This window comes from Globicephala melas, chromosome 5 (genome assembly GCF_963455315.2).
Source record: "Globicephala melas chromosome 5, mGloMel1.2, whole genome shotgun sequence".
In the NCBI taxonomy this organism is placed as follows: domain Eukaryota; kingdom Metazoa; phylum Chordata; class Mammalia; order Artiodactyla; family Delphinidae; genus Globicephala; species Globicephala melas.
The window spans coordinates 117,184,090-117,210,979 of NC_083318.1; the positions used below are offsets into that span (position 1 = coordinate 117,184,090).

The 26,890-nt window shown below is 38.9% G+C and overlaps 1 protein-coding gene across 10 annotated transcripts in view; it reads left to right on the top strand.

The window, feature by feature from the left end:
- The window catches only part of INPP4B (inositol polyphosphate-4-phosphatase type II B), a 721,154-nt gene that overhangs the window by 370,480 nt on the left and 323,784 nt on the right, over positions 1–26,890 (top strand). For all 10 annotated transcript variants that reach the window (XM_060299724.1, XM_060299726.1, XM_060299725.2 and 7 more), the window contains 2 exons: positions 20,271–20,389; positions 22,474–22,590. In XM_060299724.1, coding sequence (XP_060155707.1) covers positions 20,271–20,389; positions 22,474–22,590 — 236 coding nt within the window. The remainder of the gene's footprint in view (positions 1–20,270; positions 20,390–22,473; positions 22,591–26,890) is intronic.

Genomic DNA, 26,890 nt, shown 5'->3' on the forward strand with positions numbered 1-26,890 from the left:
TGAAAATTATATCAGATAACAATCAATAATAAGCAATGCAGAAATATATCGCAGTTATCTCTGTAAAGTGGTCATACATTTTCAGAGAGTTATCTCTCTTGATTTCTGTTTTCCCATCTCATTTCTTGACTTTCTTTTCCTAATGCTTCAAAGTCAGGATAGATAAAGGGGAAGTTTAAGCCACTGTATTTCATCCCCAACTCAGAGTCAATCAGCACGTGTTGTTTAATTTTTATAGTGAAACATAGATTCTTAAGATGGAAAACTATTCCGTCATTAAAAAATCATCTTTCAAAAGGATATTTCATCAAACAGGGGAATATAAGAGTTGTCAAAGCAGGATAACAAACTGCTTGTACAGCATAACCCTTACTTAACTGTGTTAACAGTGTTTGTGTACAAAATAACAAGATTGGAAGACTAGGCATGAGTGTCTTTAACCATGGTTCTCACAACTTGGTACAGTTTTTATTTCTTTTGTTATATTTTGTTATATCTTTTAAAATCTCTGCAATGTACCCATATAAATGTCATGATCAAGTGGTGTTTGTTTAAATAAATACCTAGAAAAGCTGAACAAGAAAGGGGGCATATTTGAAGGAGTAAAATTTTGCTCTTTGCCTTCAGTTAACTCATAGTATAAGTAGAGAGATCAAACTAAGACTCCTGAAGTGGTTAAAAAGATCCTTAAACGCTAAGCTATTTTTCAGGGTCTCTAAGAATATGAGAGATGGTGTAAAGGATCAAACTAGTATGAGGAGGAGTGGTCAGGAAAGGCTTTCCAAGGAAGACTAGCTAAAGCGAGTTTTTGAAGGAGGAAAGCAACATTAGAACAGGTAGAGGAAAGGAGGAATCACATTTTAGACCAGGAGAGCAGCAGAAGCAGACGCTTGGTGCTTGGAACAAGATAAATACTCCAAATTCAGAAAACACAGACACAGAAAGGCGTGCAATAAATACTTATTTTTATTACACCAAGTTACGTATAAAAAGCCAGCCATCTTGTCTTCCTAGAAGAGAAAATAAAAACTGTGCTCTTCAATAGGATTCTTGATTCATCTACTTCCTGGTCCTTTGGAATCGTGGTATATACTGAAAAATAGGTAATTCCAAGTGCTTTATAGGAAACTACTTCACATTCACTCTGTAAGCCATGTCAGTTCTGCCATACGTAATGTGACTGAATAAACAAATTGAAGTACACCCTTGTAGAAACTCTGTTTTCTCTATGGAAATAGAGACTTTAAAAAGTCTGTGGGCATGCAACCCACTATATACCTGTACCAGGTAAATGATGTGTACCAGCCTAGAATTCAGTGATTAAAATTCAGTTCTATCGCAACATTACGTTATGGTATAATGGCAAGACATCCTTGGGTAGGTTACTTCAAATATTAGAGTGACTTTCAATAAGCACAAGAAGAATGCTGATTCTAAATGCTTTCTTCTTTGTTCTGTTGGAGCATATATGTGATTTTGTGTACTGATTTTAGATTTTATATATACAGCCAAAATATTTCTAATAACCCAGCTAGGAAAAAAAAAGTCATGTAAATCACGTGATCAGTTTTCTGTGTTCAGAATTTGAAAATGTGTATAAAATACGCCCAAACTGACAAGCTGCACAAAAACTGTCTCATCTCTCTATAGACACTGCTTTTATAGATTGCTAAGGCCTTCATTAACCTGCATGTCACATCCATTCATACTTTATGAATTGCTATAAATCAGCCATTGTTTTATATGTTTCTGGAAAAGAAAACAAAATCTGAGGAGGCTAAACTTGCCAGTTTTCTCCTGTGTTCACACTTCTACTCTCCTGCTGATCTGTTTTCATAAGTGGTCATAAAGCTCTGACTTTTTTAAAGCTCCAGCGGGAGAATGGAAGATTTTATTATATCTTCTTTAGTATTTTTACCGTCTACGTGGTATCATAGGCAAACTTAAGGGAATACTGAGCACAGCGGTATATTTTTGTATTTAACCTATTGATAAAAGTACTGTATGAAATACTTCATCATATAAGCTGCAAGATGATTTTCAAGCACCAAGAGAAACAACTGCTAAGAAGGTGCTTGCTCTATGTTTTTGCTCATTATACGTTGGTTGCCATTTTCTTTATTCTTACAGTGTAAAGTACTGGGAAATCACAGTAATAGCTACCATTTTTTGAGCATCTACTATGTGCTTATCTCTTTACAAACAGGATGCCATGTTTTCCTTACCACAATTCTACAGGATAATATTAAAGTAGCTAACATTTACTGAGTGCTTGTTTGTTCACCAGACGTGGTTCTAAATAATTTACATAAACTAATTACTTTAATTCTCAGAATTTCATTATGAGATAAATTCTCTATTATCATCTTTGTCTTATAGGAAAGGGTACTTAGACATAAACGAGTAAAGTTATGAACCTAAGATTTGAACCCAGGAATCTGAGTACAGAACAAATTCACCCATATTATCTTCAATGGAAAGATGAAAAAATCTAAGATTCCCAATGATCAACTTTCCAAAGATCTTATGGAAGTTGAGTGACAGAGTCAGCATCCAAGCTGAGTTTTGTCTGATCTGAACTCCTGCTTTTAACCATCAGGCTGTCCTCCCTCCTTCTTGATTCCTGCTTTTCAAGAATTTCCAGGACATGGTAGAGACGAACTATCAGACCAGGTAGATTGTGATAAGGGCAAAATAAAGACATAAGCCAAGAACTACGGAAGTACTGAGCAAGCAGTGATTAAATATAACTGTGGGGCTTCCTGGTGGCGCAGTGGTTGAGAGTCCACCTGCCGATGCAGGGGACAAGGGTTCGTGCCTCGGTCCGGGAGGATCCCACATGCCGCGGAGCAGCTGGGCCCGTGAGCCATGGCCGCTGAGCCTGAGCATCCAGAGCCTGTGCTCTGCAATGGGAGAGGCCACAACAGTGAGGGGCCCGTGTACCGCAAAAAAAAAAAATAAATAATAAAAAATATATAAATAAATAAATATATATATATATATATATATATATATAAAAAAATGGTGGCATCAGAAAAAACATCTCAGAGGAAGTGGCATTTGGACCAGGTTTGGAAGGATGGGCAGGATTTCAGCTGGTTTAGAAGGAACGCAGGAGACAATTCAGGCAAAGGGAGTAGCAAACTACATGAAAGAAAATCCTACAGCTCATTTCCTAAGGTGATGAGTTTAATGCTCATTTACATTTTCCTCTTTATTACTTATAATCCCACTCTAAAAATAAATTAAGGCTCTAGAAATCTTCTTGCAGTATTTTACAGTTGTTGCACATACATGAGAAACTTGTTTTAAAATTCTAAATAAACACAAGTCTTTCAACATTATTCTAGTGCTTGCAGATTGTATTTGGGTATCAGGAAGAATTGAGTCTTACTGGCTTTGGTGCTAAGCTAGCAATAGATGAAACTCAGGGAAGGCTCAGGCCATGCTAAGCTAGACATGGCAGACTCTGTAGCCATGCTGTGTCCCTGACAATTGCCTACCTATGCAGAGCTTGCAGACACAAGAATCTGCCTGACGTGTCTTTCTTGGAGCTATCTCAATGTTGACAGCATCAGGTAACTAGCAATACTTTTGAAGAGATGTTTTTCGGAACAACAGTTTATCACTACGACCAAAATAATAGACAGTAGTTTTGCATTTCAGGCTCATCAGTCTACAATCTGAGTGAGGAGGCAATATAGCTAAGAGATGGGAGTGTGAAGACTACTCTAGAATTTTAACAATGTCTTTGTTACTACCTGGACAGGCAGCCTTGGAAAAATGACACAATGTCTCTGACTCCCTATTTTCTTCTCTGTAAAACAGGAAGGGGATCAGTATCTACCTTATATGGTTCTTGTTAGGATTAAACGAATTACTATACAGAAAACCTTTAAACTGGTATCTGACATATACCTAACGATTGGTTAGCCTTTGCTATTTTGGATTTAGCCTTGGGTAAATCACTTTGTCATACTCACTGAGTACTGTTTTGAAAAGGGGTCTTGGCACTGAATTTTTGTGCATGATAATTGCTATCACTTATTGAACTCCTAAGTGCCAGGTATAGAGTCCTACTGGCTTTGGGGCTAAACTAGATGAAACTCAGAGAAGGCTCAGACCATGCTGAGTGGGACACAGCAAAATCTGTAGCTATGCTGTGCCCCTGACAATTGCCTCCCTATGCAGAGTTTGCAGACACAAGAATCTTCCCAATGTGTCTTTTCACATTTTATCTCTGATCTTAGAACAGACCAGCTAGGTGCTTCTCACTATTGCTGTTTCACAGGTTAGTCACTTGCCCAAGGGCATAAGGACGGGAGTGGAGAAATATAGGTTTTGAATTCCAAAGGCCATGTTCCTTGTGGCTGATTATTAAAAGTACAGGATTGGAGGGAGGTAGACAATAAAAGGTTATCTAAGACCTGTGTCACGTTTTTGTACTGCTGAGACAGAGATTTAATTGAAGGAAGAGAAAGTGAACCAATTAGAGCTTCTTAACAGGTCTGTCGTGTGGGTAGTGTTTTCTGGCGACTCAAGATTTAATGTGTGCTCCCTCTGGAACGTAGCTGTTTTTATTGCTACTGGTCTAAATTCTAGCTTGGCATTCTTCAGGAGGTTGAGATACATGACATCAGTTAATAAGTGAAAAGTATATAAGAGAACAAACGTCTCTTTTTGCCTCACTTCCTATTTGCTAGGAGTGTACCATTTAACTGAATTTTGTTGCAATAAATTTATTCTTCTGTTCCCATTTCTTTCTGAATAATATACCACAGGAACATTTAGTTAAGGGAGGCCTAAATTGATTTTTCCACATGGGTTTAGCTAATTACTTGTTAAATTAGAGGTGTTTTTTTTTTTAAATGTTCACACCTTGTTTATCTGTCTTTCATCAACGATCAACGTGCTCCATCCAGTTTATTTCTCTTTGTGTGTGATTTACCTAATTACTTTCTTTCTTTCCTCCATTGTCTAATCACTGAGAGTGCTGGTCACTGGAACAGGCCTACCTTTGCAACATCTGTTGCTACTTGTGGGTAATTGAGGAATCAGGACTGCCTAGCAGCTTTCACTTCTTTCTTTTTTTTTTTTTTTTTTTGCGTTACGCGGGCCTCTCACCGTTGTGGTCTCTCCCGTTGTGGAGCACAGGCTCCGGACGCGCAGGCTCAGCGGCCATGGCTCATGGGCCCAGACGCTCCGCGGCATGTGGGATCTTCCTGGACCGGGGCAAGAACCCGCGTCCCCTGCATCGGCAGGCGGACTCTCAACCCCTGCGCCACCAGGGAAGCCCTGCCTAGCAGCTTTGTTCATTAGGAAGCCACCGAGGTTATGAGGGAGCGAGGTCCCCTGATGCTGTTGTCTGTGTGGCTGAAATTTGTCATTGGGGCTTCTTGTCAAGCAGATGGCATGCAAATGTATCTAAGGCTACCTGGGAACCAAGCCGCGGGGAAGAAACCTAGTAGAGTGGAACGTGGGATTAAAGAAAAGTCCCTTCCCACGTCCACTGTACAGAGCAGTCTTTTCCCAAATGCTTCTTACTTGAGCTTTGACCTTTTACAGTTGGCAATGGTGGTGCTCTCCCCATTTTACAACAGCAGAAACTGACTGTCAGATGGGTTGAGTGACTTGCCCGTGCTCATGTTTCTGGTATAGCAAAGCCCAAAACTGTTCAAGTGCTCTGCCCCTCACTCCTCCATTCCCTCTACTTGACCATGACAAGGACATGGCTCTTGGCTGTCATCTACAGGGGTAAGATGGCAGAAGTCAGTCTGAACACAAGAGGTATTCCCGGGTCAAAACTTGTTCAAATTCAGAATATCAGTTTAATCCTAATACTCACGAAACTTAAACACCCTCTTGCTCTAAGCAGTTTCAAAGTCTATGGGCTTTAAAGAATATTTACGGGTCTTTGTCTCCAAAATTTGTAACTCTCGCCTTCACTTTTCTTGGTTTTTTTTTTCTTTTTTTTTTTTCTTGAAGTGTAATTGATTTACAATTTTGTGTTAGGTTCAGGTGTACAGCAAAGTGATTCAGTTTAATATATGTATATATGGAAAAGAATCTGAAAAATATATATATACTCTTTTTTCAGATTCTTTTGCATTATAGGTTATTACAAGATATTGAGTATAGTTCTCTGTGCTATACATTAGATCCTTGTTGGTTATCTATTTTATATATAGTGGTATGTATCTGTTAATCCCAAACTCCTAATTTATCCTTCCCCACTCCTTTCTGCTTTGGTAACCATACGTTTGTTTTCTATGTCTGTGAGTCTGTTTTTGTTTTGTAAATAAGTTTGTTTCTATCATTTTTTTAGATTCCCCATATAAGCAATATCATACGATACTTGTCTTTTTCTGTCTTACCACTTAGTATGATAATCTCCCTCCTCCCTTTTTCAACTGGCTAGTAAATATCTCCACTTGCTTGTCTAGGAGGTCTTTTTTTTTTTTAAGGATAGCAAACATTTATTGTATATTTATTATGTTCCAGGCTCTTAAATAAGTACCTTACCAATTTTATCTCATCTGATCCTCCCAATAACTCTGATTAGGCACCATTATTATCTACATTTTGGAAACTGGATTATGGAGAGGCTGAGGAGTTGAGATTTGAATCCCACAGGCTCACTCTAGAGCCCATTCTCTTCGACACTGGATTGTGCGACATCCGAGAATGAAAGAAGAAAAATGCACTTTTGGCTATTTCAGACCCCAAAGGTTATTTTGCTGTGAAGGGGGAAGACATATCCTGGACTTAAAAGTAAATCAAGGAAGATTCATGAGAAGGGAACACACCTTTAAGACCAAGGCTTTTAAGTGGAATTCTCCCTCATTTTTATATTTCTCGTTGTATCTTTAATTCTTTGTCTGAGAGGTAAACCCTCAGATCTTAGTATCAGGTCCTTGGAGCGCTCGCTTCATCTGGAATGTTGATCCTTGGTCTCCTCTGAACTCCACAGTGTCATTTGCTCAAGACACTTGACTTCCTAGGAGGGGTTTTAAACGCAAGGTAGTTAAAACCTGATTTCTTGTTTCCCGTTTCCTGTCCCTCCCAAACATTTTATTTCCCCAATGATATACATCTCCTTAAAATACATCACCATCCATTCTGTTATGCAAATCCTCAAACTCTTAACTCTTTCTTGATACTTCTTTTTCCCTCACCTCATGTCAAATCCATCTTCAGGTCCTATACTTTCTATGTACAAAGTGTATTCTGAATTTGATCACCTCTATCCGTTGCCACCGATATCGTTCAATTCTCAGCCGCTGTGGGCTCTCACCTGAGCCGGTTAAGGGAGTCCTCCTAGGTCTGCTTGCATCTGCCTCTTACCCCTTCACACCCCCTTCCTGATGGGAGAGCCAGAATAAATAATTTAAAAATATAATTGGGATTTCTTTACTTCCCTAGTTAAAATCCTTCCATGGCTTCCATTTCACTTAGAATAAAACCGACAGAGGTATACAAATATCATATGATATCACACGTGTGGAATCTGATATTTTTTAAATGATATAAATGAACTGATTTACAAAACAGAAACAGATTCATAGATTTTGAAAACACACTTATGGTTACCAAAGGGGGATGTAGGGGGAGGAATAAATTAGGAGCTTGGGATTAACATGCACACACTACTATATATAAAATAAGCAAGAACCTACTGTCTAGCACAGGGCACTCTACTCAACAGTCTATAATAACCTCTATGGGAAAAGAATCTGAAAAAGAATGAATATATATGTATGTATAACTGAATCACTGTGCTGTACACCTGAAACTAACACAACACTGTCAATCAACTAGACTCCAATAAAATTTGAAAAAGGAATAAAATTGAAATATCTTACCACACTCTACAAGGATCTTGGGCAGCAGGCCCTTCTCACCTTACCTGTGCCGATCTTCCAGCTCACTCTGCAGCCTTACTCTCAACCTCATTCGTCTTCTTTTTTGCTTCTCAAACAAGCCAAACATTTGGGTCTTGGCATTTGTTCTCCCCCCAACCCCGTCCCCGCCCCTCAGCTGGCCCCTTGGTAATTTTTAGATCACAACTCAGGTGTCACCTTGTCAGAGAAGCTTTTCCTGATTCTTGCTTCTCCCAACACTCTCAATTTAATCATCCTGTTTAAAATGCTCACTAAATTATTACTTTTTTTAACTTCATGTCTTGCTAGACTGTAAGCTCCATAAAGTAGAGAACTTGCTTTCCTACTCACTGCTGTGAAACTGTCACCTCGAATCATGCTGGGCACGTTTAGACATTCAGTACATACCCACGAACTGAATGCAGGCATGAATGCTATTGCTTTTTGACTCACGTTTCTTCATAAAATAAATTTATAGGTTTAGAAATGCCCTTGAAATGTTTTGGAATTGTCGCTAACACAATTGTTTGTAAAAAGCAATTCATTTCAGTATTCTCAGTGAAGACAATCATTTAACTGTTGATATTTTGTTGTTAGCAAATTATATCAGGAAGGGCAGAGCCTGACTGCCCTTGGGGTTCATCTAGAGAGAACTGACAGGAAGAATCAGTCATGGGCCAAGCTGAACAAGTGGGTTCTGTAACTAGACTAGATCGCTGACAATTGCTTATCTGTGTAGAACTTTATGCCCCAAATTCTTCACAAAGTAACTTCCAGATTCCTGTACTATGATAGCATCAGGAAGCAAGCTATCTTCCTATAGAGATGCTGTTCAGAACATATATACACAAATAACAAGAAGCATAACGGAACTAAAATAGGAGAAATGGACTGAGGTCCAGAGATTTGAGCCTAGATTTCAGCCTACCACGTGTAACCCTGAGAGAAGGCAGTACAAGGGCAGTGTTTGAGAGCATGGGCTGGGCTGCCATCATGAGAGCATATGAATCCTCATCCTGCTACTGGCTACCTGTGTGGCTCTGAACAATTTCATCTTGACTGGGTTGTTTTGCAGCTTAAATAAGGTAGTGTACTTGAAGCACTAAGAATGGTGCTAGGTGTAAAATGATTGCTTAATGATATTGTTCATTAATGATATTGTTCATTAATGATATGATAATGATGCTGTTCTGGGTTAATCCGTTACCCTCTCTGAAAATCTGATTCCTTGTCTGTAAGTTGTAGATAATAATTCTTATTTCACAGAGTGTTTGAGCTAATATACATGAAAGGGAGAAGTACATTATTAATACATCATTAGGAAATTAACAAATCTTTTTTCCCCACATATATTCACAAGCACTCAGTGAGAATAACTGTAATTATCATCCTCATTTCCTGAGGAGGATACCGAGATTCCATAACAAATCCAAAGTTACCTGGTCAGGACTGGAACCTACGACCCTGAGCCTTTGACTGTTTACTACACAGAGCAAGAAAGAACTGCCAGGGAGACCTTCAAACAGAAGGTGTCTCATATTCTTATCTTACCTAGTCTCCCACATGTCTTGGAATTGCTGCGAAGGTGGTTCTTCTCTAGTTTAGTTTGGGTAGTGTAAAGAGCTGCTCCTTTGTTCTGAAACTTCCTGTGTAGCTAGGGCTCTGAAGCATTCTACATTCAGCTCACAGGTGCTCTGCTAAGCTTGAGGCTCTCCTTGGAGATCCCCAATATTCTGAGAAGTGTGCTCTTTGCTTCCTTCAAACTTGGTTTCTCTTAGAATCGCGCTCTCCCACTCTCAAGCTGCGCTATTTCCACGTGGGGTTGAACTTGTGGATTTTGCTCTGAATAATTAGACCCCTTCTGCCCTCAAGCTAGTCCACATTTGATTTCTCACCCACAGACTCACTGTCTTTCTCCTCTTGTGTCGTATCTCCTGGTTCACTAGTCATTTCTAGCTTTAGCTTATCTATACCAACCTTGTTTTATTTCCTGTGAGTCAACTGTCTTATGATGGGAGAGTTGACACCCTTAAAGCTCCGTATTCAACGTGAATATTGAGGTTTTCTTTTGTCGACAAAAAACTCGCACGTATGATTGACTCAAGGGACTCAGGAGAAATAGGGAGTGATAACTTGCCCCTCCACAAAGGATGTTCTAGATAGAGACAATGAAATGAGAGGCTAGTCATCCCTCCAGAGCCACCTATTCCTCTCATGCTTCCCTTCCCCTGCTTGTTTCCTAATCTATCCATGTATGGCTTTGATTTAATACTTTAAATCTACTTGTAAAATATTTGACACTAGAGGGGTGGGAATTTCACAAAAGACTATTAATTCCACATATAACTACCAAGTGCAATACATTTATGGGAAAAAAATAACTGAAATTTTAAAAATTACCTTAATTTAAATACCATCTTCTAAAACTTAGCCCTTGGATGCAATATATACAGTACAATTTTTCTGAAACATTTTGCTTCAGGAAAGCGTGTCTGAAAGTTGCCTCATGCAGGATTTGGTGAAACCCAGACCATGAGTCAGTGTTTTGTGTGTGAAATCATCCAGGTTAAACAACTGCCTTCCAGAGCGCTTCCTACTTCCTGCCCCTCAGGAGACTGTCAACCCCTGAAGGTCATGTTCTAAGGTCCCAGTTTCCTTTTTTTCTGCCTCAGACTCCCAAGTACCTTCTGGACATCGTTTTGTGTCCTCAGTTAGAGTTCATCAACTTTGAGCACACTTCTCTTAGCCATCCACACTTGGTGACTCAGGCTCTGACTTTCCTGCCACCACTCCTGTAATTAACTGTCTCCACCAGCCACACTAGCCTCATCTTGTGGTTCAGGGGTAAATCAAGGAAGCATCCCCTCCCCACTAACCACGTGCCCGGCTGGATCCACTGATGGGCTCTATGCTTGTCCTGAACGGGAACCCTATTGGCTCCTATGTCAAACTGGCAGTTCTGGAAAAATATTGTCATCTTGGTCCCTGGTCGGGTATAAGATTTAAGGTTGTTGCCTGTGTTTCTTCCTCTTCTGCAACCCTAGTTCTAATACTACAGACTTCCATTCACTGACTCACAACATTTCTTTTAGTATTCAGAGGGACCAGCTTCCATTCTTTTTTTTTTTTAACTTTTAATTTATTTTATTTGTATTTCAGAGCTTAAATACACAGATAACTACTTAGCTTACTTTTGGATACATTTAGTGTTAGTTATCAATAATATACCTGAGGGGAAATTCCTGTGACTGAAGGATATTGAAAACAAGAGAGGGTAGGTGGGAAGGCAACACAGGAGACCCACATCTTGGAAGACCCTTTATTTAAGTGGTCATTGAAATTGTGTGAGAAGTTAGGTTACTGCTTTAATAAGAAATAGAGAAGAATGAAGGGTTGAGAACAGCTTCCATTCTTGGAATAACATTTTCATCCTTTCTTAAGCAGCATACATGTTCTTGCTCAAAAGAGGGGCAGAAAGCTCACGCACGCGTTTCTGAGGTGGAACGTGGATTTGGAGCATGCGCACAGAGAGCCAAGTCTGAACAAACTACTAGGCGATGATGCCAGGCCAGTTTGGGGTTTACATCATATAGCGTGGGAGGTCAAAACCGGGAGAGACACGAGCACAGGCTTGTTTTTATTTCAACTGCTTGAGAATGGAGTCTCAGCCATCTAGGTAGTGTTCATGAAAACAGGACAAAACAGAATTTTCTGAGGATTGAAATGAGAGAAGCTGGGGGGAGCAGGGGACCGGCTGGAGAATGGGAGTCTTCTGATACAGACAACAGTGTTTTGAACCAAATTTGCTCTTTTCATATGCAAATACGCTGTCTTCTGTACAGCTGGCATCTTTGCTGCTTCAGAGCACGATCAAAGAGCATTCCCCGAGAGCACCATTGTTCCAGGCAGAGGCTCCACTTCTCTCTCTCTATAGATTGTTCAGTGATACTTATATTGAGAGCCAGTACTGAGTGGTTAGTTTATTTTAGTGTAAGGTTCCCAACTGTAGAAGTGAATTTCATCTTCTTGGCTATTTGTTGTTAAGGCCAACATTTTTTTTTTTTTAAAAACACACACAGATACGCATAAAATATGGTGGCGTATTTTTATGTTGTTTTGTTATGGGGGAAAAAAGTAACACATTTTATTTCTGGACCTATTTCTCAACCATCTGAATCTGGCTTTTTACATCAAGGAAATTAGTTTAATTTATAAGTGAGTCAGTTGTAACAAAATTTAGCAGTGGTGCTCAAATCTCAGTGTAGCAAGAATTCTGAAGCAATATTTCTATAACACTATCTCTTCAATTCCCTCATGCAAATTATTACGTATATTCCTCAATAACTCTGTCATCTGCTTTCTCCCTATGGCATTAGTCTCATCCTTTCCTCAAGGTTTATTTGGATTCTATTTTCAGAGTGTTGAGAGTCTTAAAATTCTCCTTACAAAGCTAAATCACCAATGAACGTGCAGCGGACCAGACGGAACAGAATGATGTTATTGACAAAAAAATTAACTGGGCTACTGAGCTATTGGTAATAAATAAATAAATAGTCTTCATGATCTACAAATCTGATTAGTCAAAAATATGGGTATGGAACTAATGAAATGATGAGGCGGCCCCAGACACGTTATTGTTCTGAATTTGAGCTAACACAAACAAAGTTTAAGCCTAATGCCACCTGATGCATAATAAGTATGCCATAAATTGTGCTTCCTACCCCTCACCCCCATCTTCTCTGCATGCTTCCTTTATTATCTTAATTGAGAATAACCTTAAAATTTGCGTTATATTAGCTTTTTTTTTTTTTTTCTTCTTTGGTTGCACCGCATAGATTGCGGGATCTTAGTTCCCCGACCAGGGTTCGAACCCATGCCATGTGCACCGGAACTGCAGAGTCCTAACCACTGGACTGCCAGGGAATTCCCTATATTAGCATTTTATTGCTGTAGTAAAGGGGCAAAAACCCTAGGATTCTTTCAGTATATCTAAGGAATTCCTTCATTAGGATGGCTTTATTTATTCATTTATTTATTTATTTAGTCGTGTGTGTGTGTGTGTGTGTGTGTGTGTGTGTGTGTGTGTGTATTGATTCCCTGGATTGATTTCTTATCTTTCAACCTTAAACACTGAGTTGCTTTTTGCCCTCTAACTTTCTAGAAGCCTAAAATTAATACTGTTTGTTCAAGTTATGTGGGTATACTTACCCTCCTTGACAAGATTCCAATTTTGTATTTAGAACATTAATATTTTGAACTCAGTGTCTTAAAAGACAAAAGAAAACAAAACAAACAAAAAATGAAAGAAAAAAAAGAAAAAGAAGTCCAAATTTTCTAATCACATTTTTCACACCAACTCTTCTATCTACAGTTCTTTAATTTTCCCAACAAATATTGCTTATGTTGGCAGCTATGCGTGGTTCACATACTCTTTAGGGAAATATGTGTAAATTAAAATTTCCCACACAACAGTTAAGGGGAAAATAGCACAGTTTTGTTTTACTTCTATGAAGACTGAAAAAATGGTTACTTAACTGGATGGAGAAGCTGTAGTTTGTTAAGAGAGATGTATTCCTGACCCCAGTAGTCCCAAGTCTTATAAATAAATATACAAGTGATGATTTTGATAACCTCATCTTTCCGAGTGATGAGATAAACATGTTAGTGAGGACATTTGAAATAGGAGAGAGCACATAGCAAAGACATTTGAGAAAGCAGAAGAGAACACAAATGAGAATAGTAATACCAAATGAGAAAATTACAGAAAGTAGGCTCTATCAGTTGAAGGTAAGCTAAAATGAACAGAGAGGGCAAGATGTGATGCTAAGCTCAATGAATCAGAGACTCAGAGATTCTACAGAGAATACAGAATGAACATGGAAGAATATTATTAATGGGCATCAATCAGCTCAACATGATATAGAGCCACATTTTTCTAAGAAGTAGCCTTAAGAACATATTCAAAAGTGAATAGCGTGTTCCTGATTACTTATGAAATGCTCCTTGTGTGGATATTAGTATGAGTCCAGGACACTATACACTCTGCCACTTTACTGTAGAAAATGGAATTATCATGGAACGTGGTGCCCTGGGAACGAGGCAGTGTTGTCTTCTGAATCCACTCAGTAGATCTGAATTGTAGAGGTTCACATCCTAGGCTTCAGAAAATTGCTGTCTTAGAATTCCTGAGAGGAAGGAAGAATAAAGAACAGAAAGGCGGAAGAAACTAAAGGTGGGAAAGCGTATTGTACTGGCAATTAGCGGGGCTATTAGGCTTTTAAAATGTAACAGATATTTACATTGTATTTACATTTGTATTTATATATCTCTTAATGTATGATGTCAATTCATTTAGTCTAGATGTACTCACTGATCTAGAATGGTAGCTGTGAAACCATGCAAAGGAATCCAGTAATTTATTGGACTGGGAACTTAACCCAAGTGGGCCTATCAGTTGATAAGCGGCATCTACTTTTCTGGAGTACAAGGAGCAAGGATATATATGTCACATTTTTGAGAAACCTAACCAAACATTAAGAATTCGAGAAGTAAATAGAAAGCTGCATTCTAGGCAGCAAGAGGCTTACCCACAGCCTTAGGGAAATGGCTGATTCTCTTAGGGATGGTAAAATAAGAACAGTGCTATTGGGGGAGCCTGGAGCTAGATGGTTATTTCCCTAAATCCCTGTTTGGATAAGGCCACTTTCCTGTTCAAGATGCCCCTTATTCTCTGTACCCTGGCGCTGTTTGCCCTTGAGGGGCGTGGATTTACCTCTTCTGCTTTCCCTATGAAGAGTCTGGGGTGGGGGAAGAAGGGGGAAAGAAATGAACTTTCATCAGGGGAGGTTTGTTGCCATCAGGCTATATTGGGTTTGAGTTGTAACATTTTTTTTTTTTTTAATTTCAAGAAAAAGAAGCTTTATAAGCATTCACAGCCTTCTTTTTGATGAGAGAATGTACAGAACAGAGGAGCAAGTCTTCCCATTACCCCTTGGGACATCTCAGTTGTTAAGACAATGACTCTTTGTGGACCAACTTTCTCTAAGGATTTTTTATTTATTTTTTTGGCCATGTGGCATGCGGGATCTTAGTTCCCCGACCAGGGATCGAACCCTTGCCCCCTGCAGTGGAAGCGCAGAGTCCTAACCACTGGACCACCAGGGAAGTCCCTCTCTAAGTAAAGGAACACTAACCTCCCAGATAAATCTCTGCATAGAGGGTGAGTTTACATGTAGTACGTCTGAGGCCAGACAGAAAATAAATAAATCTTTCTGCTATTTTTGGCTTCTCATTTGGAAGTGCCTAGTCAGAGGTGAAATTAGCAAGTATAAATGTGTACATCTGGTTTCACAGAAAGCAATATATTAATGATAACTATGATTTCTGAAATTAACAAATAATCCAGTAAGGGGTTTAAAATTTTTTTGTATTGAAAACAAGAAGGTACCAAGAAATCACAGGCATATATTTAATAAAATACTTTTATTAAAAAAGAATAAGGTTACATAAAATCAGGACCAACCTGGGATATCTTGAGCATTTAATTACTATAAGAATATTGAATAGATAAAATCCATTTTTGTGCCAATGTATAATTATATTCATATCAATCTTAATATATAATAAAAGGACCTATTATGTGCCTAGCATTCAACATATATTACTTCATATAATCTTTATAGCAAATCTATGAAATCTGTCCTTTGACTTCCACTTTACAGATAAGACAATAGAGACTGAAAGAGATAAGAGTAATGTATCCAAAGTCACATAATTCCTTAGGCTAGATTCTGGTTTCAAATATAATTTTATCCCAAGTTGAAAAACAAACAAGCAAACATTTCTTTTTTCTCTGTTTGCTCTCCTGTGTGGTTTCTCCTTTAAGCCTAACTTTCCTCTGGCTAATTTAAGAGCAGAATTGTAGAGATATGGGAATTCATGTCAAAGTCTCCCTCCACCCGCCCCCGCTTGTGGCCATTGCTTTTTCTAGAGGATTGAGGATAAACTTTGTTCGATGCTACTAACACTGAATGGCAAGAAGAGAGATGAGATAGAGTGGGGCAAGAAAAATGACCTGACTTCACAGAAGAAAGAGTTCTTAAGGGGAAAGAGACAGTTTCTTGGAGTCAGCCTTGAACTCACACTACACCAGTGGCTCGGGCCACTGCCCCCGTGAAAGCCTGTGGCAGGCACCTCTGCTTATTTGAACACTCCATAGCCAGGGCAGGTCTTAGAATAACTAGCTGCTGAATGCAAAGCCACCTGAACTGACAGTTGTGTTCAAATTGATAATTGCTGGGGCTGAGCTCTCCGGTAGAAGAGTCTGGAGACATTTTTAGGCTTCCAGCCACTGTTGGCTAGAAGGATGGAACGGCTGTAAGGACTCAAAAGACTTGACGTGCTTTAGAAATGATGGCTGAATGAAACAAAAACAGATCTTTTATAAAAACGGTACTTTGGGGTGGGCAGAATATTAATTCAACAAGAACGCAGAAACTCCAACCCTTTAGCTTCCGGATTCTCAGATATTAGAGGAATTATAGGAGCAACAGATGATCTGCACTTCTCCCTAAGAATCCAAGTAGTAGCTTTAAGCATCTAGATCGGAGGTTGGCATCTTCTGGTCCTTAGGCCAAATTTCGTCACAGATATATCAGTTTAACTCATACAATGACTGGGATTTCAAGCTTTGGACAAATCCTCAAATCAAGCCACGTGGGCTTTTATTTCTTCAGGCCATGAATTTGAATGGAGGGCCCCTCTTTTGGTACAGCATAGGTTTCCAGTTTGCTCAGTGCCTAGCCCTCTCCTGAGATATTGAAGCTCTGTTTGTTTTTATCATTACACTTCTATTGAGGATTCTCTTCCAGCAGAGAGCTGTCTGGATCCTGTACAAATCTCAGCTGGGAATGCCTGTGAGCATCTCATTCACCAGCACTGACGATGGAAAGTGAATTCTCATGTGGCCAGATAGCAAAGGTGACAGGAAAAACAGTCACTCGTAGCTCTTTTGTTTTTTTCTAAAGAAAAGTTTCAAATTGTAGTTTTTTAAAAAAATTATTCATTACTTTTACATTGTGATTTTTCCCCTTTTTATTAAAAAATAAACAATTCAGTAGACACAAGCATATTTGAATCCCAACCTATCAACATCTTGTATATTTAAACTCTCTTGGGCTCTGAGAATGCTTTTAAACAGCTCAGTCCAAAACAAAGCCAATAAAAAGGCAGAAATAAAAGTAAAAAGTCTACTGGTGAGTGAATGATGGCAGAGAGGTATTTACTTGTTACGACCCATTTGATTCAAGAATTCTCGAATAAAACGAAACAACCAAAGCAAAACCCTGAAGTATTCTTTTAGTCCTGTGAGTTGAAGACCACTTATGCAGGTCACTCCCTCATAGAGTAGAATTTTGCATGGGTAATGGGTAGTGCTAAGTATGGCTGGAAAATTGATATGACCTTTTTTTTTGATTTCTGAAAACAGACTTTTCAGGCTTCTTTAGTGGTTACTAAAAAGTTCCTATGCAGGTTATACTTTATAGTGACCCAGTCTCTGTGAAGCAATTCAATCACTCATCATTTATCACCCCTCCAGTGGGACAGTGTCAGTATGTATAGATCCATAGTGTGTATGGGTTTCACTTTACTAAATGCAATGAGTCATGTACTGGTTTGATATTTACAAAGAAATATTGGACCTAATGATAGTTTTTAAGGAGCTGTCTGAATATGGCTGAACCAATAAAAACCATTGTACAGAAGAATAAAACACTAACTATTAGTAAATGTAGGTATTGATATTGGTAAATATTAGTAAGCTTTATTTTGCATAGAAAAGTCCATTCATAAAAAGGGACCTAATTTCTTCCTTGCCTCCATCCTGAGAAATAGACAGATGAGGAAACTGAGCAGCTAAGAGTTTGTGACTTAAAGGCACATACGTAGAAAATGAGGAACCTGGGACTATAGCTCAGGAAGTCTGACTGATGTCAGAGTCTTTTCCTAACATCTTGCCACATAGAAGTAGGGAACATTAAAATCTCTGGGCTTTCAGGAAGGAAAAGATATGGACAGCCAAGATGTGACCTTAGTTGTTGTTGTTGTTTTCTAGGCCATATTTTAGATCTAAAATATAAAGAAATGCAAAGTGCCATTACAGTTGTTTTTACTTCATCAGTATTGGGGGAATCTGCAAATTGGGTCGGACTGAACATTTGAGTTTAATGGAGATTATCTCTGTTTTTATTAGGAGTGAGTCTGAGAGGTTCGCTGATAAAATGGAGAACAGCTTCTCACTTCTGAGAACTAACCACAGCCCACAATCAAGGCTGATAAGAAATCAGACAAGAATTAACTTACTTTGAGCAAACATGTCATAAGCTCATAAGGTAGAGATGAAGCTACCAGCAGAAAGTGGACAAAATGCATGTGTGGGAAACAAATTGACTCCAGCTTCAAATTCTAAGGAGAGATATATGCAGAAAGCCCAGAGAATGAGTGATAAAATTAAACATTCGTTAGGCAAGTGGAGGAAACGATCAAAACAACCACCAAAGGACAGTCAGGTCTAAATCTGTTTTTTTTTTTCTTTCCGGTAATATGTTGACATTATTGAAACCTTGCATCAGTATTTTCTAAAACTAGATCTCTTGGGTTAGACAGTAAAGAATTATGGCAGTTGGTCTTCCAAAGAGAGGTGCCACTGTCTGAGAGAGGAATTCATATGCCAAGAAAAGAGATGGAACTGCTGGGGTGTGATGTAAGAAAACTACCAGAGAGTTCTAGTAATGTACATGTGAGCACTTACTCTTTCAAAGCCTCTAGTTCTTAGTATGTAAAAATGAAATAATAGTTCAAAGCACTATTTTGAGAAATAAAGAGATAATTGGCAAAAGGCCTCAAAAATAATGATGGCTAAATAAACTGTTGCTATTAATTTGTTCCAAGCATGCTTTCCTAAGCTTTCCCGTACGGTTAGAGGCATATGGTTTAAATAAGGAAAATTATAACAAAATACCGTACAGGAGTAAAAGGATCTCAAAGTCTGTCAAGAAGAAATTAAGAAGTTGAAAAATTTGCCCAGAATTGCTTAGCTAGTAGAACTGGCCGAAAACCAGGCCAGTTTCATTCCAAAGCTCCTGCTTTTTCCTCTGTCCCACTCTGCTTCTATAAATGAGCTGATCTGTAAGCAAAGGAAAGGTGATCATTACATTCATAATTTGCTTTGCTTTCAAGTTTCAGGTTTAAACCGTAGTACCTCTGTCCTAGTAGGTGTACACTGTTGCAGAGCCAGAATGTAGCTTAAATACTTGGGTCCTTCCCTCTCTTTCTGCACTGGTCAGAGGCGTGAGATGTATATGGTATAGAGCCCAGCATACTCTCACCATGAATCCATGACCCGCGGCTACTGCTAGTCCCTGGTCCCAGCTCCAGCCTGACCCTAGCCCCCAGCTCAGCCTAATTTGAACCTCTTCCCTGTCGTGAGGACACTTTGCATGATACTTCGGGATCCAAATGCAGGTAGTAAAATTACTATTTCAAAGCCAGGTGGTGAAACACCCGAGCAGATATTGGACTTGCTGAAAAGGAATTTTTTTTGGACTTTTCTTCCCCCAATTGTGCAATTGTGAGAATGATATGTGGGAGGAGAAAATATTCAAGTAAATATGGTATGGTGGAGAGCGTCTGTAATATGAGCCTGGTGTCTCAAGGGATAGGTCTTACTTTTGTGGCCCCTGGGCAAGAATTAACCTATCATTTTTTTCCGACGTTTCTGCCTCCCAGACTTGGCTGGAGTCCTGGACAGAGGACGCTTTTAACCCCTCCACCTCCTCCTCTGCTCCTTGCCGGGGGCTTGTGTGTTGCTGTGATAGGGTAGCCTCCCTTCCCCGCGTCTGTCCCTATGTAGGACTGTAGGAGGCCAGCTCTAGTGAATAGATAAGTAAGGACCAAGTGTGCCTTCCAACATTTGAACTAATCCTGCCAGTGTCAATAAGGAGAAGCGTAAAGTTCCCCGGATGTGGCCCAAGTCAGTTTATGTAGTCTAGGGGTGTGAATTAAAGCCCGGGGTTTAATGACTAATTAAAGTCGCTCAAAGCCCCTGAGCTGTGTGTGCAGGGTCACACATGAGAGCTGGGATCCGAGGGCAGTGGAGACTCGCATGAGCTGCACATGTGGCCAGTGGAAATGAATTCTCAATTCCGCTCCGCAGCACGTGACTTCCTATTTCTGTAAGGTACTTCCAAGGGACTTCCTCTGTAAAATCAGCCAGAGTCCCAGAAGGTTTCATTCAGCGCCGGCGCTGAGTTTCCTTCCAACCCGGGACAAAAGTTTTCCCTGAGATACGATGTTAGTTTCTCTTCTTTCTCTTTTCTTTGCCATTGCCAGCATGCAAGGATCTTGTGGCTCCCGTGCGTGATAGGAAGCTGAATACACTGGTGCAGATCTCAGTAATCCACCCAGCGGAGCAGGGTCTGACAAGATACTCCAGCACGGAAATTGTGGAGGTGAGCGTGCTGTGTGCCTGATTTACTCTCGCTCTCTCTCAGTCTCTCTGGATTTGAGCAAGCAGCTGAAATACTTTAGATTTTGGCCTGCAGCTGTGCTAGGTTGCAGTCCTCCTTCATTTAGGAAAGCATACCTGAGGTTACTAAGCATGCATTTGTAACTTACCAGAATAAACAAATGGGGAAAGAACTTGCCTTTTTTATAAAAGACCTATTTTTCTTTAGTAAGTAGAAGGAAAATCCCCACTCTGGATCTTTGAATAGAGTACTAAATAGGGGGGGGGAAAAATATATATATATATAAATTTTAAATTAAATGGAATGAATATTTCTTTGAGGGGCAAAAAAGAAAGTTGTAAATTACCTAGAGGCGTTTTAAACCTAAGTGTTTTTGCCCTTTTCATTTTTTCCTGTATTCTTCAGATTGACTGTGGAAGCTTCATATTCTCTGCCTTTCGTGCATGTCAGAAGCTTCATATTCTCTGCCTTTCGTGCACGTCAGAAGCTTCATATTCTCTGCCTTTCGTGTGTGTCTTTTTAAAGTATGATGTTTTTCAAAGAAAGGTGGATAATTAATTTGAGACACTGTAATGTTTCTAGGCAAAAGGTGTAAATATTATTCATCCGTTGGGAGATTTCCTATTTACATTTATTGTTGCTAATATAACACTCACAATGTGTTGGGAGGAAACTTGTTATTGTGTTGGACCAGATTCAAAAGAGGAAGTGTTTCCCTTTTGATTATTTTGTTCTCATCACATATTTCACAGCCTTAGTGAATGAGAGATACTTACTCTCTGGGACTAAAGAAAATGTTTTCTACACTCCTTAAGCTTTGCTTTTCTTCGACTTGGGAGCCCTTTCTGTTTTGAACGAGGAGTTTCTCTGTAAGAGTCTAAGTTGCCTACCCCAGATCTGGCTTGCTCAGTGCCATTGGTGGAAAAAATGATTCAGACGAAACTCCATTCATTTCTCTAATGGGAATGACCCAGATCCTACACGTAGCCCTGACTCTGTCCTTGGGAAACTTTAGGTTCCAATGCTGGTATCATTTGTAGTTAATGCTGTGGTTGAATAAACAAAAATAGTCTTATTCATTCAAGGAAAACTAAAATTGGAAAATTGTTCATTTATATGAAAACTATTTTCAAGCATTATTTCAACTTGATTATTTTAAAAATATTGTCAAAACTTAAAAGAAATTATTTATTTTGACACATTTATTTGAACATACATAGCTGTTGTTGACTGTTTCATTCACTGTGTGTTCCAGAGCATCTAACACTGTGCCAAACAAAACGCAGTATTTGTTGAATAAAAGGAAGAATGAATGAATAAATGAATAACTTCAGCTTCCAGAAACTTCCATAAACAACTGGCTTACAGAACTCTAGCAAATATCTCCATGATATTCAGCACTATGCATATTTAAATATAGATATAAAATTTAATGTTGGATGTCAGCTCTCTAAAAATGAATCCTGAGGCATGGAAAAACCCTGTGCACTGCATCCTGAGCTAGTAATTTCATAGCCCCGAATGCATCATATTTAGTTTCTTTCATTAGTTTTCAAATCAGTCTGAGAAAAAAAATACAGCTGAACATCTAAAAACAAATGGACGCTATCAGAGCATGGCTTTCAATTGAATCATTACAGAAAGGACATAAAGGGACAGCCTAAGATTGCCAAATGGTTCTTGATGAGAAAAGAGCTTCATTTTAATTTGATCAGTCAATATCTCAGGGTATTTGCATAAATCACAGGTTATGTCCATTACATGTATTCTAAATGGACAGACAACTGACCCTAAAGAAGGGTGCTGCATATAATGAAAATAAATTGTTTTTCAAGATGCTTAGCAGCTCTGACAATGATGCAGGGCATTTACTGTCAACAGCTCTATCAGTCCTTTGGGGCCCTGGGCCGTGTCCCTGTGGCCATCATTTGGCAATTCAGATATCTCTTCTAATAGAACCACTTCCTAGAAAAGCAGACCCAGACACTTGCTGCTTTCTCATGTGTCACTGCATGCTGCTGACTGCTGCCTTATTGAATCAAAGTTGTCTGCTTGTGCTGTTACAGGGAACAAGAGACCCACTGTTCTTGACTGGTGTCACATTCCCATCTGAGTATCCCATCTATGAGGAGACCAAAATAAAACTAACAGTCTATGATGTCAAGGATAAGTCTTATGACACTGTAAGTACTTGTACTTATTTCTTTCTTTGGGAAAAGCAGTAGGCTTTTCCAAACCACTGGGTTTTTGATGTAACTGGCATTTTTCGAAGAGGGGCTTTGTACTGTGTTTATGGTTGTCTTATGTTTATAGTTTGCTGGGATTTCTTTCAAGTTCATTTGGCTTAGTGCCATACTGGCAACTGGTTAGGAGCAGAAGCTTTCAGAACCGTTTTTCCCCTCTTTCAGGGAGGCTGACTGGATGTCTTGGTTTCCATTTTTGTTGTTATGCTTTAGGAGTTGTTGAAGGAGTAGCACCGTGAGCAGAAAGCAAGTGGAAGAGATTAAATAATGTTTCAGAACTTTCTAGATATTGTCATTATTCTAAAATGGGATTGATAAAGTGTTCTGCTTTCACAATTTATTCTTTTATGTACTGAATAAGAGAAACTCCCTCTGTTCTTCTGATGTTGTCTGTGGGACCAAAGCAAACAGAGGAGGAAGTAATCGTCAGCATGAGGCAGAAGCTTTCATTGGCCTGGTTACAGGAAGGTCACGTCAAGTCCTGATGGCCTTTTGTCCTAGGCTGTTCCTACTGGGTCTGACTTTTCCTCCGCTTGAATCAGTGGGTTCAAGTGAGACCGTTAGGTACCCAGGCACTGCCTCTGGAGCCCACTCTGACAATCCCTGGACAAGAGAGAATGTTATTGATAGGTGTTGAGAAGGGGACGGTTTAGCCCTCTTCTTTAAATCTCTCCCATCAGAATGAATTTTTGTTTGTTTTCAAGGCTGGGTGAGCTATGGGAGTATTGATGGTCCACAATGAAGTATAAGCCAGGAAGCACTTTGAAGGCAGGTAGACCAGTAGGTTCTAGGAGAATTCTGCTTGAGACTATGGGGTGCTGCCCGGCTTGGAGAGTCACACACACCTGCTTGAGGGGAAATGCACCTTTCAGCTCTGCCCTCACTAGGCGTTTCTGTCTTGCTCATGAGTCTCTCTTTCCTTTTCATTCTTTACCCCGAAACATGTAACATAGGTAGATGGTGGGTATATGTAACAGAGAAAAAAAATCTGCATTGAAGGCATTTCTACTCAGCCCCAGAAAAGCTCATGTCTTCAAAACTGCAGAAGACATGCCCAATGAGATGCACAGCACCTATGTGGCATAGAAACAGTGATAGCGGCCAGGCAGAGCGGTTGAGAAGGCAGCCTGTCTGGTTTCCGTTCCACTTTGTGACTCTGGGAGAATTGATCCTCATTTATATTTACCTGGTGGGGGCAAAGGGGGTGTCGTAAGGATTAAATAAGCTAATATATGAAACATATTCAGAAGACTTAACAGCTACAGATTCATAAGTGCAAGTTTATTATTGCTGTAGTTATTGTTTTGGCTACTGTCTTGTGGTCTCTCATAAATAGTAAAAATCAAATAAAAGAATATTAACCAAAGGCTTTTCCCATATTTACTTACTTTGTTTTTTCTTAAGTAGTCCTACACTTATTATTTCTGACTTCTTTGAAGAAAAGTGGAAGATAAAAATATATATATATGTTTTTAACATCTTTATTGGAGTATAATTGCTTTACTTCGTTGTGTCAGTTTCTGCTGTATAGCAAAGTGAATCAGCTATACGTATACGATACAAGAGGGAGTGGATATGGGGATATATGTATACGATAAAAATATTTTAAGAGACAAACATTGGGGTTAAAGCTCGCAACTAAAAAAATATATTAATATTTGCCAGGGAGTTTTGTTTTTACCCTTTCTATTCCTTTTCCTTGATTTTTGAGGTAACAAAGAAAAGGAGTAGACTGTGATTGGGATATCTGGACCAAAGACTATGCACAAAACTTACAGCATAACTTTTTTTTTTTTTCTTTTGCCTTCTGCCAAGAAGAGAGGGAAATGGGAGAAAAAAGTCATAAAATTAGGAAAAAGGGAGCTATGGTTCAAATGGATGGTGGGAGGAGGTGACACAACTATGCAGAGAAGTAATAAGCAGGGAAGTGATCAGGGTGACAGGGAAAGCAAAGCAGAAACTATGGGATTTTATGGTTTTTCCAAGCACATGGTCAAATTCAGTGCTCCCAAAGGTCCCAAGGTATAGACAGGATGGAGAATATGGAAGGGCCAGAGTTATAGAAGCACTGTGCTACAGAGATGAAAATGTTGAGCTCTTGGGTTGGTTAAGTCCTTAGAGATATCAGAGTTAGAAATATTAAATACCAAAGGTGTTTCTATCCCCTTCAATCTGCCTCATTTAAAATGTTATGTATGTTAATGCTCTAGGGATAGTTAGCTTACTCATTAATTATGCTTTTTATGGGCTTCTATTCTGAAAACTCATAAATTAGGGGCTTTTAAAGACTTTCTTCCTTGATCCAGAGGTTTTATCACATAAAAGTATTGAATAAACTGGAATCCCTGCTGTGAAAGAAGACTTGTGAAATTTGAACATACTTAAGAAATGCAACCAGCTTTCATTTACCAAGTGCTGTTAATTAAAGCATAACTTCTTCCTTAAAATAACTAACAGTTCTGGTGATGGAAGTGTAAATAGAGACACAGTTCATTAATATGCTAATAGTCTCCATGGACATGTAGTCTTATCCTGGCACCTTTTCTCCTTCTTTTGTCTTAATTTTTATTGGGGTATAGTCGATTTAAAATGTTGTGTTAGTTTCTGCTGTATAGCAAAGTGAATCAGTTATACATACAGCCACTCTTTTTTAGATTCTTTTCCCATATAGGTCATTACAGAGTATTGAGAAGAGCTCCCTGTGCTATACAGTAGGTTCTTATTAGTTATCTATGTTATATATAGTAGTGTGTATATGTCAATCGCAATCTCCCAATTTATCCCTCCCCCCCTTTCCTCCCCCAGTAACCTTAGGTTTGTTTTCTATATCTGTGATTCTGTTTCTGTTTTGTAAATAAGTTCGTTTGTATTACTTTTTTAGGTTCCACATACAAGTGGTATCATATGATATTTGTCTTTATCTGACTTACTTCACTCAGTATGACAATCTCTAGGTCCATCCATGTTGCTACAAATGACATTATTCTGTTCTTTTTCATGGCTGGCACCATTCCTCCTCTTTCTTAAGGTTTGTTTGTTTTTGGTGTGGAGGTGGATGCAGAAGTGAAGGAGGTGGCAAGTGGTTTTAAAGTACAGTTTAGATTATGGGCATTTAAGAACCTAATTATTTTAAGATCATAATAGTTTTAAGGATTAAGAAATGAAATTATGAATATTTATGTGTTTTGGAAAATCAACAAATTATGTGCATGTATTTAAAAGAAGTTTAAATATTTGATCTTAGTAAACCATTGATCATATTAGAACAGGACAATGAGATACTCTCTATTGGCTGAATACTAATTAATGGAGCTAGCTGACTAAGTTCCTTGTCTTTTTCTATTGAGTTTATTATTACTTGGAATTAGCCGGTCAGATAAATATGTTACTTTGCCATCTCACATTTGTTTACATACATTTTAAAATTGGAAGTTTTGAAAGGGATATGATAACCTTCCATCGGCGCCCTTGATGCGGCAATAATCTAACTTGTTCTCATACTCCTCTAAACAACTGAAGCCGAGATTGTCTTTCTTAATAACTTCAGCAGAAATGCAATCAGTCATTGTAAAGAATGAAAAGAGTCTAACTGCTGATTCAGAATGACTCTTGTTTCCCCCTGTTTAGCTTATAGGACAGAGTCCCATGTCCAATAGACACTGAACATTTCTCAGGTGAGAATCTACGTCCTGAGACATTTTTTACCACCAATAAGTAACAACTCCCCATTTGTGCCTTTCAGAAAAAGTGACCTTATCTAGATTGGATATGAATCTATGTTTTTTAGTTTATTTTTATTTTGAGGGGGCCACACCGTGCAGCATATGGGATCTTAATTCTCTGACCAGGGACTGAATCCCTGCCCCCTGCAGTGGGAGCACAGAGTCTTAACCACTGGACCTCCAGGGAAGTCCCCTGGATGTAAATGCATTGTATTTTGTGTGTTATATGTCCAAGGAAGTTTAGTACTAGTACAATTCCCTAGGCAGCATTATCCAGTTCAGTTTTTATGTTTTTCAATGGAAAATAAAACCATTTTCTATTTAGTATACTTTGGCTTGGCTTGATTTTCTTCATTGACTTCTTACAAATTTAAGTCTAACTATACTTGTTAAGACAAATTCTGTGCCTGGCCTTCCACTCTACCTGGAAGATATGGTGAACTGGGTAAGGAAAAAGAAATTAAGGTTACTGATCACTAAGTATATACCAAGCACTATGTTTAATTTTTAGTTTCTTC